The 13,640-nt window shown below is 39.3% G+C and overlaps 2 protein-coding genes across 2 annotated transcripts in view; both read left to right on the top strand.

Annotated features, from left to right (window-relative positions):
* Fcar (Fc alpha receptor) overlaps positions 1-1,577 on the top strand; it is a 34,105-nt gene extending 32,528 nt beyond the window's left edge. The window contains exon 5 of the mRNA NM_201992.1: positions 510-1,577. Within this exon, the coding sequence (NP_973721.1) occupies positions 510-712 (203 nt within the window). The 3' untranslated portion in view covers positions 713-1,577. The remainder of the gene's footprint in view (positions 1-509) is intronic.
* A 3,863-nt stretch (positions 1,578-5,440) lies between these two features.
* Ncr1 (natural cytotoxicity triggering receptor 1) lies at positions 5,441-13,283 on the top strand. Its single transcript, NM_057199.2, has 8 exons — positions 5,441-5,508; positions 5,587-5,622; positions 5,809-6,093; positions 8,415-8,693; positions 8,897-8,947; positions 10,979-11,026; positions 11,136-11,431; positions 13,055-13,283. The coding sequence occupies exons 1-7, from the start codon at positions 5,475-5,477 to the stop codon at positions 11,378-11,380; spliced, it is 978 nt and encodes a 325-aa protein (NP_476547.1). The 5' UTR covers positions 5,441-5,474; the 3' UTR covers positions 11,381-11,431; positions 13,055-13,283.
* Positions 13,284-13,640: the final 357 nt, after the last annotated feature.

Below are 13,640 nucleotides of genomic sequence, written 5' to 3'. Positions count from 1 at the left end.
AAAGAAATATATCTAATAAAAATATTTTTTAAAAATGGGGATGATAAATTGGACTGAAATTGAGTAACAGAATGCCTACCTAGCATGCATAAAGCAATGGGCTCTATCCCCATCATAATAAGAATAGTTTTTAAGTAAAGGAAATTTTTTTATCTGAAATCTTGTCATATACATATCTCCCAGGCAACAATTAATAAATTCCCATGTAGGGTGAGGAAAGTATGAAGGAAAAAATTTACAACTCCAGACACAGGGTTAATGAAACCACCCAGTGAGATGAGAAAGACAAGGAACAACCTCCCCATAATCACCTTCATTCCCAGGAACCACAGTTTCTCACCTGTGACCTCCCTCTGTCCCATACAACCTAAAAGTGTGAGGTCTGTGAATATAGGAGTTTATTAAAAAGGACCACATTTTGGCACATCAATATAGGAATGAGCCCCTTATTCAAAGACATAAAATTAGGCTAGAATGGACCATGACCAACAATCACCTCTTTCTTTCAGTTACATCTCTAGACTCCGAGAAGCATGATTACGTGATGGAGAATTCAATCCGGATAGGTATGGCTGGGCTGGTCCTTGTCATACTCTTGGTGATAGTATCTGAAGATTGGTACAGCCACAGGATCTCACACAAGGAATGCTGTCAGGAACGGGCTGCAAAGAGATGGAGCAAACAGGGTGTCAGACCTAGTGACTGTAGATAAATACTGGGAACCACAGGTTCTTGCAAACAGGAAAAGCCATTAAAAGCTTGGATCTATCTGAAGGCTACAAGGTTTGAGCGAAAAGTGTCCACCACAGGCTCATGTGTTTGAATACTTACTCTCCAGCAGAGGATGCTGTTTGGGGAGATGTATAGAACCTTCAAGTTGTGATATATATAGTTCACTGGAGGCTACTCTTTGAAGGTTATAGTCACTTCAGGTTCCCATCTAGATGTCTACCACCATACACTCCCATGGAACTGCTTCTATGATATTCCTTTCTGCCATGATAGAATACTCCCTCTGAAAAGATGAGCCAGAATCAGTCTCGTCTTTCTTCCTGTCAGGTGGCAAAAAAATTAACCAATACACAGAGACATCAGATGGTATGGTCATGGATTGATCTGGTGCTATATCTTCTCTATTAGTTAGCACACAACTTTGGCGTTTTAATACATTTTTCTTTTATTTGTGAGCTTATAATATAATTACACAATTTCATTCTTCCCTTGGATAGGTTTTGTCAACTTGAAACAAACTAGGAGCATCTGGGGAGAGGGTACTTTAATTGAAAAAATACTTCAGTCAGCTTGCCCTTCAAGCAAGCCTGTGGGGTATTTTCTTGATTAACGGTTGCTGTGGGAGCAGGGAGGCCAGCTCACTGTGGGTGGCATCTCCCTGGGCAGGTGTTTCTGGGTTTTAGGAAAAGCAAACTGAGCAAGCCATGGAGAGCAAGCCAGTAAGCAGCATTCTTTCGTGGACTCTGCCTTCAGCTCCTGCCTCCATGCGTATGCTTTCACTTTCTACCCTGGCTTCCCCTGATGATGGAATGTAACCTGTAAACCAAATAAATCTTTTCCTCCACAAGTTGCTTTGGTCATGGCATTTTATGACAACTATAGAAAGCAAATGAAGAAAAATGATCATAATTTTCCATCTCTTTATACCATTTTGATTTTTCTCCTTTTTGTAGTAGTGTGGATTGAACAAAAGGTCTCATGTATGCTAAATGAGTTATCTACAAATGAGTTACATCCCTAGCCCTCTTTTTATTTTAAGACAAGTTTTCATAGCATTTTCCCAGCTGGCCTTGAACTTACTTTGTGGCACAGTCTCACCTCAAACTTGTGATCCTCTGTGCAAACGGTTTTTCTAAGAAATGATGTTTAAAGTTTGCCTTTACAAACCAAACTTTCATTCAACTTGTAATCAATTTAATAATGTGATTTAAGATCTTTATAGCTATGTACTAATTCTTCTGACATACTATATACTCAGCCTGTTCAGAATTAGTTGACATGTAGAATAACCTTACAATCAAACATACTATACTTTGAACGTCCAATGTAAGCAACTCTTCCAAGCTCAGCTGAATGCACAGTCTCAATTATACCATATTTCCTATTTCAGCTTTCTGACACATTAGTGCCCTGATGCAAAAGTGAGTGTGTGTGTGTGTGCATTTATATTCACTATTGCTTCTTATATTAGAATATTATTATTAAACTCTACTACCTCTAGAGTAAACCAGGCCCATACTTGGGTAATCAAACCAAGAGTCTTTCTTCTTTTATAAATCACCACAATCTTCAAGCATCAGTTTGTTGGGTAGCTAGGATAACAGGCCTGCAACATCAGACCAGAACCTCCCTTTTAATCCTCATGTTTTCTTTATTCTTTGTATTTCTTCTTTATATTTTTATTTTTACTGTTTGAAATTTTTATGCATGAATGTATTTTGAAGAAATCCACTCCCATCTCCTCCCCTTCAATTCCTTTCCTATCCATATACCCACTATGCCCACCCCACCCTTGCATATTCTATTTTAAAATTTGTTAAACCTAGTTAGTGCTGCCAGTATGTGCATGCTGTAGGGGCATCTAGTGGAACATGGGCAACCTCTTAATGGCTGCATCCTCAGGGAAAAAAATCTGACTCCCTCTCCTAGCAGCCATCAATTGCCAAAAGAGTTCCTTGGCTAGGGATGCAACGTTGTGACTCCTCTCTCCCATCTACACTGGAATTTGGAAGTTTTTAAAGTGTCTCTACTAATTATAAGTGACTGGTAGACTGGCTAAAATCGTAAGTGCCCCCCCTTTGACTTTAAGGTATTGGTATTGTCTAAATGTAAATTAAATTCATAAACATGAGAATAAATAAAGGACACAATGATATTAGAATATGAAACTGTATTAAATGGCAACTTCATTTCAGGCACAAAATCTTCACTTGCAACTTTAAATGATGCTGGAGTTCTATCTTATAACAATACTAATGCATTTCAAACTATTGAATCAATAATTGATTGTTTCAAAAAGTTAGAATATGCCAGTCTCACCAACACCAATAACATATATATTCTATACTAAGTGTAATCTGAAGTTGGAGGAAGACTTAAAGTAAGATGAGGATTATTAGAGATGTGGAATGGCAAAATGGGAAGGGTAATTAAAAGTAATGGCTCTTTTGTGGAAAGACCACAAAGCTGTATGTATTCCACACATGTATGGAATGTCATACCAAAAGCCTCATTTACACGATTAATACATGCTAATAAAATTTAGGGAAATCATGAGGAAATTATTTTGGAGATTCATATCATAAAAGAAATCTTGAGGGCTAGAGAGACGGCTCAGCCATTAAATGCTAAGCTCACAACCAGAAATATAAGAAATCATGAGTTTGAAAAAAATAGGGTGTGAATTCCTGCCTTGACACGAACACATAACTGTTAGCCAAATAAACCATTTCTCCTCAAGGTGACTTTTCTCAGGGTAACTTATCACAGCAACAGAAATTAAACTAGAACAATGGTTAAAAGAAAAAATCTGAAAATCCACCAGATGACAAAAATGTTGAAAAAAAATGAAGGTCTAGAAAATCTATAAAGTCAAATTACAGCAGAAAGCTTCCCAAGTCTAGACATAAATATTCAAATACAAGTTACCTTGAACTCCAACTAGATATATAATCAGAGTAAAAGACATAATACAATCAAGATATCAAAACTATGAGACAAAGAAAGAATATTAAAAACTGTAAGAGACAGACACCAACTCACTTATAAAGCCACAAATATCAGTACAATATCAGGTCTCTCAGGAACTCTAAAAGGCAGAAAAATGTGGAATGATGTACTTCAAGACCTGAAACTGATTAACTCAACTATATTAACTATATTATTATTATTATTATTATTATTAACTCTATACAGAAAAAAATTGTGCCATGCAACTGACAAGACAGTAAGGACTTTTCCATGTAAACACCAACTAAAGATTGTCATGACCACCACACAAGCCTCCCAGAAGATGACAAAACTAATACCATGCACAGAAAGGAAAAAAAGATGCTCTCAGTTGCAGGGATACAAGAAATAATAAATTTCATGAGAGAAAAAGATAAGACAGGAAGGAGTAATTGCTGTCCAACACAGGAAAACAGCAAAACACAAAATTAATAGAGGAGAATGGAAGGAGCAAATAACCTGACCAACAACTCAGTAAAACGCTTACCTAACAAGTAGGAGACTCTCAGTTCAGTCCTCAAAAGCCTCAAAGAAAATAAAGCCTAGCAGAAGCTAGGAAGGTGGCACAGTGGTTCAAAGCACCCATGTCAGAAGGCTCACAACCACCTGTAATTCCCGCCCTAGGGAATCCTATGCTCTCTTCTGGCCTCTTTGGGCACTCATGTGTATATACCCACACAGAAACACACATAATTAAAAAATTGAATCATTAAATATAAGAGCCAAGTGTGGTAGCAAATTATTATATAATAATTGTGCTGGAAGAGAGAGATAGGTGGTTACCTAGGGCTCGTAGGTCAGCCAACCTTGCATACTTGGCAAGCTCCTGGCTCTTGAGGTACATTTTATCAAAAAAAAATAAATAAATGGACATGTATGCAAATACACATACATCTAATAAGCGTTGAGGAGATGGTTCACTGATTAAAATCCTTGCTATGCTAGTGTAAAGACAAGAGTTTGTCTCCCTAGAGCTTACATAAAATGTCAGATGGACATAGAAGCCCACTTGTAATTCCAGCCTGGGAATGCAGAGACAAGGAATCCACAGAACAAGTTGGCTAGGGAGATTCATCCCATTGATGAGCTCTGGGTTTGATTGAGAGACCCTGCCTCGGTAAATAAGATGGAGGAGCAACCAAGGATGATCCAAGACATCAACCTCAGGCCTCCACACGCACACATGTACATAGATGTGTCTATATACATATGCAAAATGCATACAAGTGCATGCCACACATGCACATGAAGATAAAAATAGAATAATAGCATTTTACTGGGACAAATAGAAAAATTATTAATATTGTATTAATGTTGCTTTTCTGTTAAACTAATTATCAAATCCAAACACATGTATGTTGCACATGGGAATGCAAAGATTAAAATCCCCATATTGGGAAATCCTCAGACCTTTTGCTCTGTGAATCTCCTCCATGCCTTCCTTTGAATGGATTTGTAGGTTAACCCAGAAATCGATTGCAGACTGAGCAGTTGATGGTCAGAGTAACCTTCTAGATCCAAAATGTGGTTAAATGTGTTATGTAAACCAAGCCTTTGTCTAAAGTCCAAGATCAATGGTAAAAGGAGAGCTGTGAATCTTTCTGTTTTTAAAAAAAAATGTGTGAAAGTCGCATGCTGATTAGCGTTAGGCCTCACCCACCACATCCTGTTCATCTCCCTCACCCACAGGATTCAGTCCACATACACTATTCAGCACCGGACTGGCTACTGGTATGCTGCCAACACTCACTGCCCTACTCTGCCTTGGTGAGTCCTTCGCTAAAGGGGAGAGGAATGGAGAGCAGGTGTGGGGAGAGACTGTATATCATTATCACTGTTTTCTAGGTCTATGTCTGAGCCAAAGGATCAACACTGAAAAACGTAAGTCCTTCCCTCGGAGTCTTAGGGTCATTCTTATGGGTATGTGTTAGAGGTCCATCTGAGAACCTCCAGAGACAGAGGCAAGCATTCTGCCTTGCTAGGGTGGCCTTAAGCTGGTGGCTGAGAAAAAATGGTATAGATAGGTAAATGGTTCACCTGGGATGCCTACCTCTGGTCCCTTTTCAGAGACTCTCCCAAAACCCATCATCTGGGCCAAACCTAGTATCATGGTCACAAAAGGAAACTCGGTGAACATCTGGTGTCAGGGGGCTCAGAGTGCTTCTGAGTATCAACTGTACTTTGAAGGAAGCTTTTTTGCCTTGGAGAGACCAAAGTCATCGAGATCGATGAATAAAGTCAAGTTCTTCATTTCACAAATGACCTCACATACTGCAGGGATCTACACCTGCTTCTATCAGAGTGGAGAGCTCTGGTCAGAGTCAAGCAACCCCCTGAAACTGGTGGTAACTGGTAAGTGTCTTGATTTTTTAGATGCAATATCACCTTGGCATGATCACAGGGAGTGCCTGTGTACATGAATGCTGAAAACTATCTAAACCCTACTCTGACACTGCATATCTTGGCTGGAACTCGGGGGATGTGTCCAATCATAGCTACTTCCTACAAGGACAATAGTTGTGGTAAGATACCTGTCCTAGAAACAAGTGTGTCTTAGGTCAAGATCTCTGAGAAAAAATTATTCTGCAATAGGCCACTGTGTGCAAGGGTAAGACTAAGAGAATCAAAGCTGGGTGGGAGGAGGTTGATCTGTGATGGAGTTTGGTCAGAAAATGTAGCCACACACACAGTTCTCAAATTTAACCAAGCTTGAAAACAGCTATTTTGCATACATGTTCATGAGATTATTAGTCGCAATAGCTAAAAGGTTAGATGGTTCATGAATAACAGACCTTGCCTGTTCAAGTATGAGAACCTGAGTTCGAATCTACAGAACTCACATAAAAAGCCAGGTGTTCCTATGACACTAGAACTGGACAAGGAACAACATAAGATTGCTAAGGCTTGATAGACACCATCCTTGCTGTTGGTTCCTTCAGACCCTATTTTAAAGAAATAAGATGAAGAGGTATAGACCAGGGTACCCAATGTCTTCCTTTAGCACATGCATATAAACAGACAGGACCATACACCACACATACCACACACAAATACACAGAGGAAAAAAAATAGAGAAACTAGATAAATAAATAATTAGCTAAAAGGTACTGATAACACTGGTATCTCTGGATTAACAAAATGTGCTATATCTATACAGTGGAATATTACTCTACCTTGCAAAGAAAATGCTAGCATTTTCCTATATCTTCCTATGACATGGCTGAACCCTGAGGACATTATGCTAATGAAGACAACCCAGTCACAAGAGAACAAATACTATCTGTTTGCAACTTAACTGAGTTACATGAAATAGTCAAATTCACAAAGACAAAAATAAAATGTAGAAGGGTGGTTACCAGACCATGGGAAAAAGAAAGGGAATTATTTAATGGTGTAAAAGTTTCTGGTTTTGAGAAGAAAAATTTCTGGAGGTGAAGCATACTAATGGTTTGTAGCAGTTGCATATGTTTAATAACTAACCAAGTGTTCATGCATGTAGAGTGGTGTGTGTGTGTGTGTGTGTGTGTGTGTGTGTGTGTGTGTGTGTGTGTGTGCCTAAGAGCATGTTATTTTCCAGGAATTGCTTGCCTTATTTTTTGAGAGGGTCTCTCACTGGTATCTTGGGCTCACCAAGTACATATACTAGGATAGCTGGCCAAAAAGTATGCCTATCCTTCTCCAGCAGTGCCATGCATCACATGCCCCAGTTTCTATGTTGATATTGGCAATCAAACCCATACCTGAGGATCAAATTCATGTCTTTACCAACTGAGTTACCTCCACAGGCTTCCAAAAAATTATTTCTTTAGGACAGGGGAAAGCCCAGAAGGCCTCAACCTACACACAGAACTAAAGGCAAGTAAGGAATGCTGAGAAAAGGGGCTGGGGATTTAGCTCAGTGGTAGAGCGCTTACCTAGGAAGCGCAAGGCCCTGGGTTCAGTCCCCAGCTCCAAAAAAAAAAAAAAAAGAAAAAAAAAAGGAATGCTGAGAAAAGGAGAAAGTCTTACCCAGAACACACCAATTGGTTAGCCCATACTTAAATGTCAACCCTGAAAACATACAAACAAGTAACAGTAAACAGTCTGAATAGGTTGTTGTACTTGTGTATTTAGGAATATGCATATTCATAGATATAGATGTAGATATAGATATAGATGTAGATATAGATATAGATATAGATATAGATAGATATGTGTATAAACCCATACATTTAAGCATGTGTGGGGTGTGTGTGTGTGTGTGTGTGTGTGTGTGTGTGTGTGTGTGTGTGTAGAACAAAAGAGGCCACAGATTTGAAAGAGAACAAGGAGGGGTATATAGATTTGTTTATAAAATTCTAAAACAAAAAAATTTTAAAGTGCAAAAGGCTATCCTATCCCTGGGATTCTAATGCTATGATTCTGGGTAGAGGCAGTGATCTGAAAGATTCCAGGTAATTCTGGTGTTTTTGGTGCTAGAAACCAAACTCAGAAACATGGGCAGAGATGCAGAAGCTGTGATCCATGTGTCTTAATCTCAACAGATTATGGATCCATCTGAAACAACAAAAGGTATAGAAAACATAAGGAGCCCAGATTCCGAGTGATATCTGATCATAAGGACAGAGAGACAGGAGATGGAGAAGTCATGGTGTGAAAATGTTTTCTATATACCATTCCCACTTTTCTCACAGGTCTGTATGACACACCCACCCTCTGGGTTCACCCAGGGCCTGAGGTAACCTTGGGGGAGAATGTTACCTTCTCTTGCCATCTGAAGACTGCAACAAGCAAATTCTTTCTGCTCAAGGAGAGAGAATCCAACCATATCCAGCATAAATATGGGAACATCCAAGCAGAGTTCCCCATGGGCCCTGTGACTAGAGCTCACAGAGGGACATACAGATGTTTTGGCTCTTACAACGACTATGCATGGTCTTTTCCCAGTGAGCCTGTGACACTACTCATCACAGGTAAAGACATTTTTCCTGTATCTTAATCCCAGTCCTTAGGGATATCCTTGATTGTAATGAAAAAGATAGCAAAATTTCTCTGCTTGTTAGAGAGCCAACACTTGGGCACTTGGAAAACAAGGGGGGCAGAGAAAGATGAAGGAATAGAGAATAGAAGCAGAGAGCTAAAATTCTCACTTTTTAAAAGTATTTTCCATTTCTAGGAGAGGTTGAGAACACCAGCCTTGCACCCACAGACCCTGTTTCTTCTCTTGGTGAGTCACTTCTAATTTTACCAGAAAGGAGCTGTGGAATTGGTAAAGTGCTTTCCACACAAGCTTGAGGACCTAAGTTGAATCCACAGTGCCCATGTACAATTCAGGCATGGTGTCTTATTCCTGTAATCCTGGTGCTAGGGAGAGAGAGAGATAGGATCCCTGAGGCTCAACATTAAGCTAGTCTAGTTAAATTTCAAGGTTTATTGAAGGATCCTAGCTCACAAACTAAGGTAGAAAGGATTTGATCATTGGTCCACATGCACACAAACACACACACACACACACACACACACACACACACACACACTCATAGAAAAGATCAAAGCTTCCTAATAACACTAAAAATGTGATAATTTACTCAGAACATCCATTTAGTGCATAGCACCTACTGCACTCATTCAGCTCACTCAAGCCTTTGTGAAACTTATAGCCCAGTAATAAAAAAACAAACCAAGAGTCAAGTCAGGACCAATAAATGTGTTTTCTATCACACACAGAGGAAGTGGTGATGCAAGAAAAGAAAATGTCTTAAATTGATCGGGATGGAAGATAGCAAAATGAAGGAGGATTTTTCAGAGGGAAGTCTCTAAGATAAAGGAAACTGGAAAAAATACATGGAGGTACAAAGAGAGAGAGAGATTCATAGCCATGTGGAGACAGCCTCAGGCAGGAAGATGATTTGGGTGATATAGAACAGTAGTGAGGTCAATGAGGTTGAAAACACTTGTATGGGCTAGTTTCATTTCATTTTTAAAACTTTTATTAATTATTTGAGAATTGTATATAATGTTCCAATCATATTCCACTCATAAATTTACCCCCTTTTTACCCAACTTTTATGTCTTTTTTTTAATTCATCAAATACAGTTTGTGCTCTGCATAGTTCTTGAGTATGTAGCCTTCCACCAGAGCATGGCCAACCAAGCAAGGGGCAACCCCCAGCAGCTAACAATGCCAATGACTCCTCATCATACTGGGCTGGAACTTTGGGCCTATGTCCTCTCTCCATGTTGGGAGTGAGTCTATCTTGAGCTTGCACAGGTCTTATGAATGCTAACATAACAGCTGAAAGTTTATATGTGCAACTGCTCTGTTGTAGTCTCAAGACATTAGTTTCTTGTGGTCATCCATCACCTCTGGCTCTTACAAACTTTCCAGCCGTTCTTGAATAATAATCCCTGATCCTTAGGAGGAAGGATGTGATAAAGCCCATTTAGGACAGAGAATTCCACAGAGTCTTATTCTCTGGCCTTTGTTCAAGTTACCTTCTTTTCTAGTGATAATTTCTGTTGCTCTAATAAAACACCCTGGCTAAAAGCAAATCTGAAGGGGAAATGACTTATTCAGCTTCTACTTCTAGGCCATCATGGTGAGAAAATCAAGATAACAGTTCAAGCAGGTAGTCATATCCACAGTCGAACACAGAGAAAATAAAATACATTTATGTTACCTGTTTCAGTTATAATCAGGTGTTATGACCTGTATCATTCATACACTCCTGCCTAGGAAATGGTGACATCCACAAAAGGCTGGGGTCTTCACACACCAATTAATTATCAATGCACTCCTGCACAGACATACTCATAGGCCAACTTGATCTAAACAATTCCTCATTTGACCTCTCTTTTCAGGAAATTCTATATTGTGGCAAATTTTCATTTAAAACTATCTATCATAGAGGTGATAGTGGGGTTGGAGATAACTCATGTCAGACAGTGAAGAAAATGTGCAAATTTGTCTTCAGTGAGGAGAAAGAAATTTTATTGAATAAATAAGGAAAATGAGGCTTCCTTAGAGGATCTGCCTGGCAATGCAAACACCTGTTTTAATTAGCACTGTGAATGAATTCATACTTGAGTTCATCCATCTCTTTACTAGTCTACTCTATTGTCAGATTAAGCCCCTACAGCCTGGAATTCTGGGTGGGGACCAACCTGGAAATGCATAGCATGAAATATAAAAGAAAGGTTTCAAAGGAAAGATTGAACACCATCATCTCTTCATCCCCTTTTCATCCTTTATCCTCAGATTATTGGGAGTTTGACCTTTCAACCAAAGAATCAGGATTGCAGAAGGGTAAGTGAAAGTCTAAAACCATCGTCTCTGGGGAAGGTACAAGAAAAACAAGGGGGAATATGGGGTAGGTATAGCCTCTATCAGCAGTCTCCCTGTCTTCTGAATCCAGACTCTGCCTTCTGGGATCACACAGCCCAGAATCTCATTCGGATTGGCCTGGCATGCATAATCGTGATGGCTCTAGTATGGCTTTTGGCTGAAGACTGGCTCAGCAGGAGGAAGGATCATGAGAAGCTCAATAGATTAACAAGTTGGGAATGCAGGGGAAGACGGAGAATGCATCGTTACCATGAAGAGGAGCAAAGAGATGCAATATCTATGAGGGAACTGAAGGCAACTCCTGGGGATATGTGAGCTCCATGTTACCCCCTGGAGGAAGAAAGAGGTCTTTGCAGGAATGGAGGGGTAAGAGTGTTACTAAGTTAGGCAAAGCATCCTAAAGGACATGGTGAGAGGAAGCCTCTAAATTTCTACTGTGAACAAATTCTCACTGTCTCTGTTAAGCTTTAAGTACTTTGATGCTTATTTACTGCAAGTTATATTTTAGGTTACTCTGGTCTTTCCTAGAAATAACTACATTCCATGTGATGGCCATGGGAACATTTTCTATCTACCTTGGGACTTATCATTGTTTCTTTTTCTAATTTTATTTATTTATTTTATGTACATGGTGTTTTTCGGGCATGTGTGTCTGTGCACTATATGTATAGCTGGTGTCAGATCCCAAAGAACTTGAGTTAAGATAACTGTGAGCTACCATGTGGATGCTGGGAATTGAACCCAAGTTATCTGGAGGAGCAATAAGTGCTCTGAACCACTAACCCATGTCTCCAGCTCCACCCTCAATATTTTATACTGTGTATACATGTCTGTATGATGCATGCACGCACACACACATATAGATAGATAGATAGATAGATAGATAGATAGATAGATAGATAGATAGATAGATAGATAGAGATATATGCTATGCCAATTAAATGAAGGTCAATGGAAATACAATTTTCTATTTCTAATTTCTAACAATTCTTCTATTTTTTGAGAATATAATTACATCTTTCCCCTGCCTTTCACTTTTTTCCCTTCAAACACTCTTTCTTCTTTCCTTTGTCTTCAAGAATTTCATTCAAAATAAGTACCAAACAGCAATACTAGTAAGTATACATATACAGCCTTGGCTAATATTATGTCAACTTGATAAATGTTAGAGTTATTCTGAAAAGGAAACTTCAGTTGAAAAAAGGTTTCCACGGGATTGATCTGTAGGACCTACAGTGCATTTTCTTGATGGATGAGTGAAGTAGGAAGGCCCAGTTTACTGTGGGTAGTGTCATTCCTAGAAGATCCTGGGTGCTATAAGGCTGAGCAAGCCATCAGGAATAAGCCAGTAACCACCACCACACTCAAGCTGCATCAGCTCTTGTCTCCAGGTTCCTGTCCTGACGTCTCTCAGTGATTTGTTGTGTTATAAAATTATAAGATAAAATAAATCCTTTTCTCCCCAGGTTACTTTTGGTCATGGCATTTTATCACAGCATTAGTAGCCCTAACTAAGACATGTACCAATTGTTTTAGGAACCACTGCAGCCACAACCAATAGAAATGCAAACTATAAACAAATAGTACAGAGACATAGGTGAGTCCCAACTAGAGCTTGGTTTCCCCATGTGGGTCCTGGGGATTAAATTGATTAGTCTTGGTGACAAGTGGGTTTTCCATTTGAGCCATTACAACAGCCCTTGGTATTTCCTTATAACAACTCCAGAACTCTGTCAATGTGCATATGTCCGTGTTCCCATCTGCACCATGGGTCCATTTAAGTTGAGCCTGTCAGCTCAGTGATTACATTCTCAGTTCTCCAATAAACTATCAGGAAACATACTGAATGAATGGGTGCATGAATACAATACAGAACTTGAGACTCCTGGGTCTGGATATGGGATGTGGGGTACAGCAGCTCTTTCCTCCTTGAACTATTTGATTGTCCTGTTAATATATTTATATGCTTCACCATTCCTTCCTATACAGGTACCTCAGTCTGGATCAATGGGAGTGGAGGCCCTTGTTCCTGTGAAGGCTTGATGCCCCAGCATAGGGGAATGCTAAGGCAGTAAGGCAGGGATGGATGGGTGGGGGAGCACCCTCATAGATGCAGGGAGGAGGGGATGGAACAGGGAGTTTTCAGAGGGGAAACCGGGAAGGGGGATAACATTTGAAATGTAAATAAATAAAATAACCAATAAAAATTTTAAAAATATATCAAAAGAATAGACTGTGCCCACTCCTCATAATAGTAAATAAAATCTGCATAATAAGAAATACAATGAGTTTTCATATTGGGCTAAACGGATATATAAGCTTGGGGAAAATCTGTGTTCAAGGAAAAGTATTCAGGCCCAAGGATGAAGTCCCAAGTTTGCACTTTGATAAGACAAGGCCATGTAAAACTGTTGCTTTGAACTTTTAATGAGCATATAAAATGAAACACTGCTTTGATCTTAGTATCAACATCCTTTTGTAACTCCAATTTTGTCTAAAACTTTATGAGGCAGTTTTCTAAAAACCTTTGTCTATAAAAATGCTAGAGAAAAATAAAGACGGCGGAGTGACTTGG

Source organism: Rattus norvegicus, chromosome 1, assembly GCF_021556685.1.
Source record: "Rattus norvegicus strain SHRSP/BbbUtx chromosome 1, alternate assembly SHRSP_T2T, whole genome shotgun sequence".
Lineage (NCBI taxonomy): Eukaryota > Metazoa > Chordata > Mammalia > Rodentia > Muridae > Rattus > Rattus norvegicus.
Note: the sequence above shows the minus strand (reverse complement) of the source record. Positions and strands in the feature narration are given on the sequence as shown.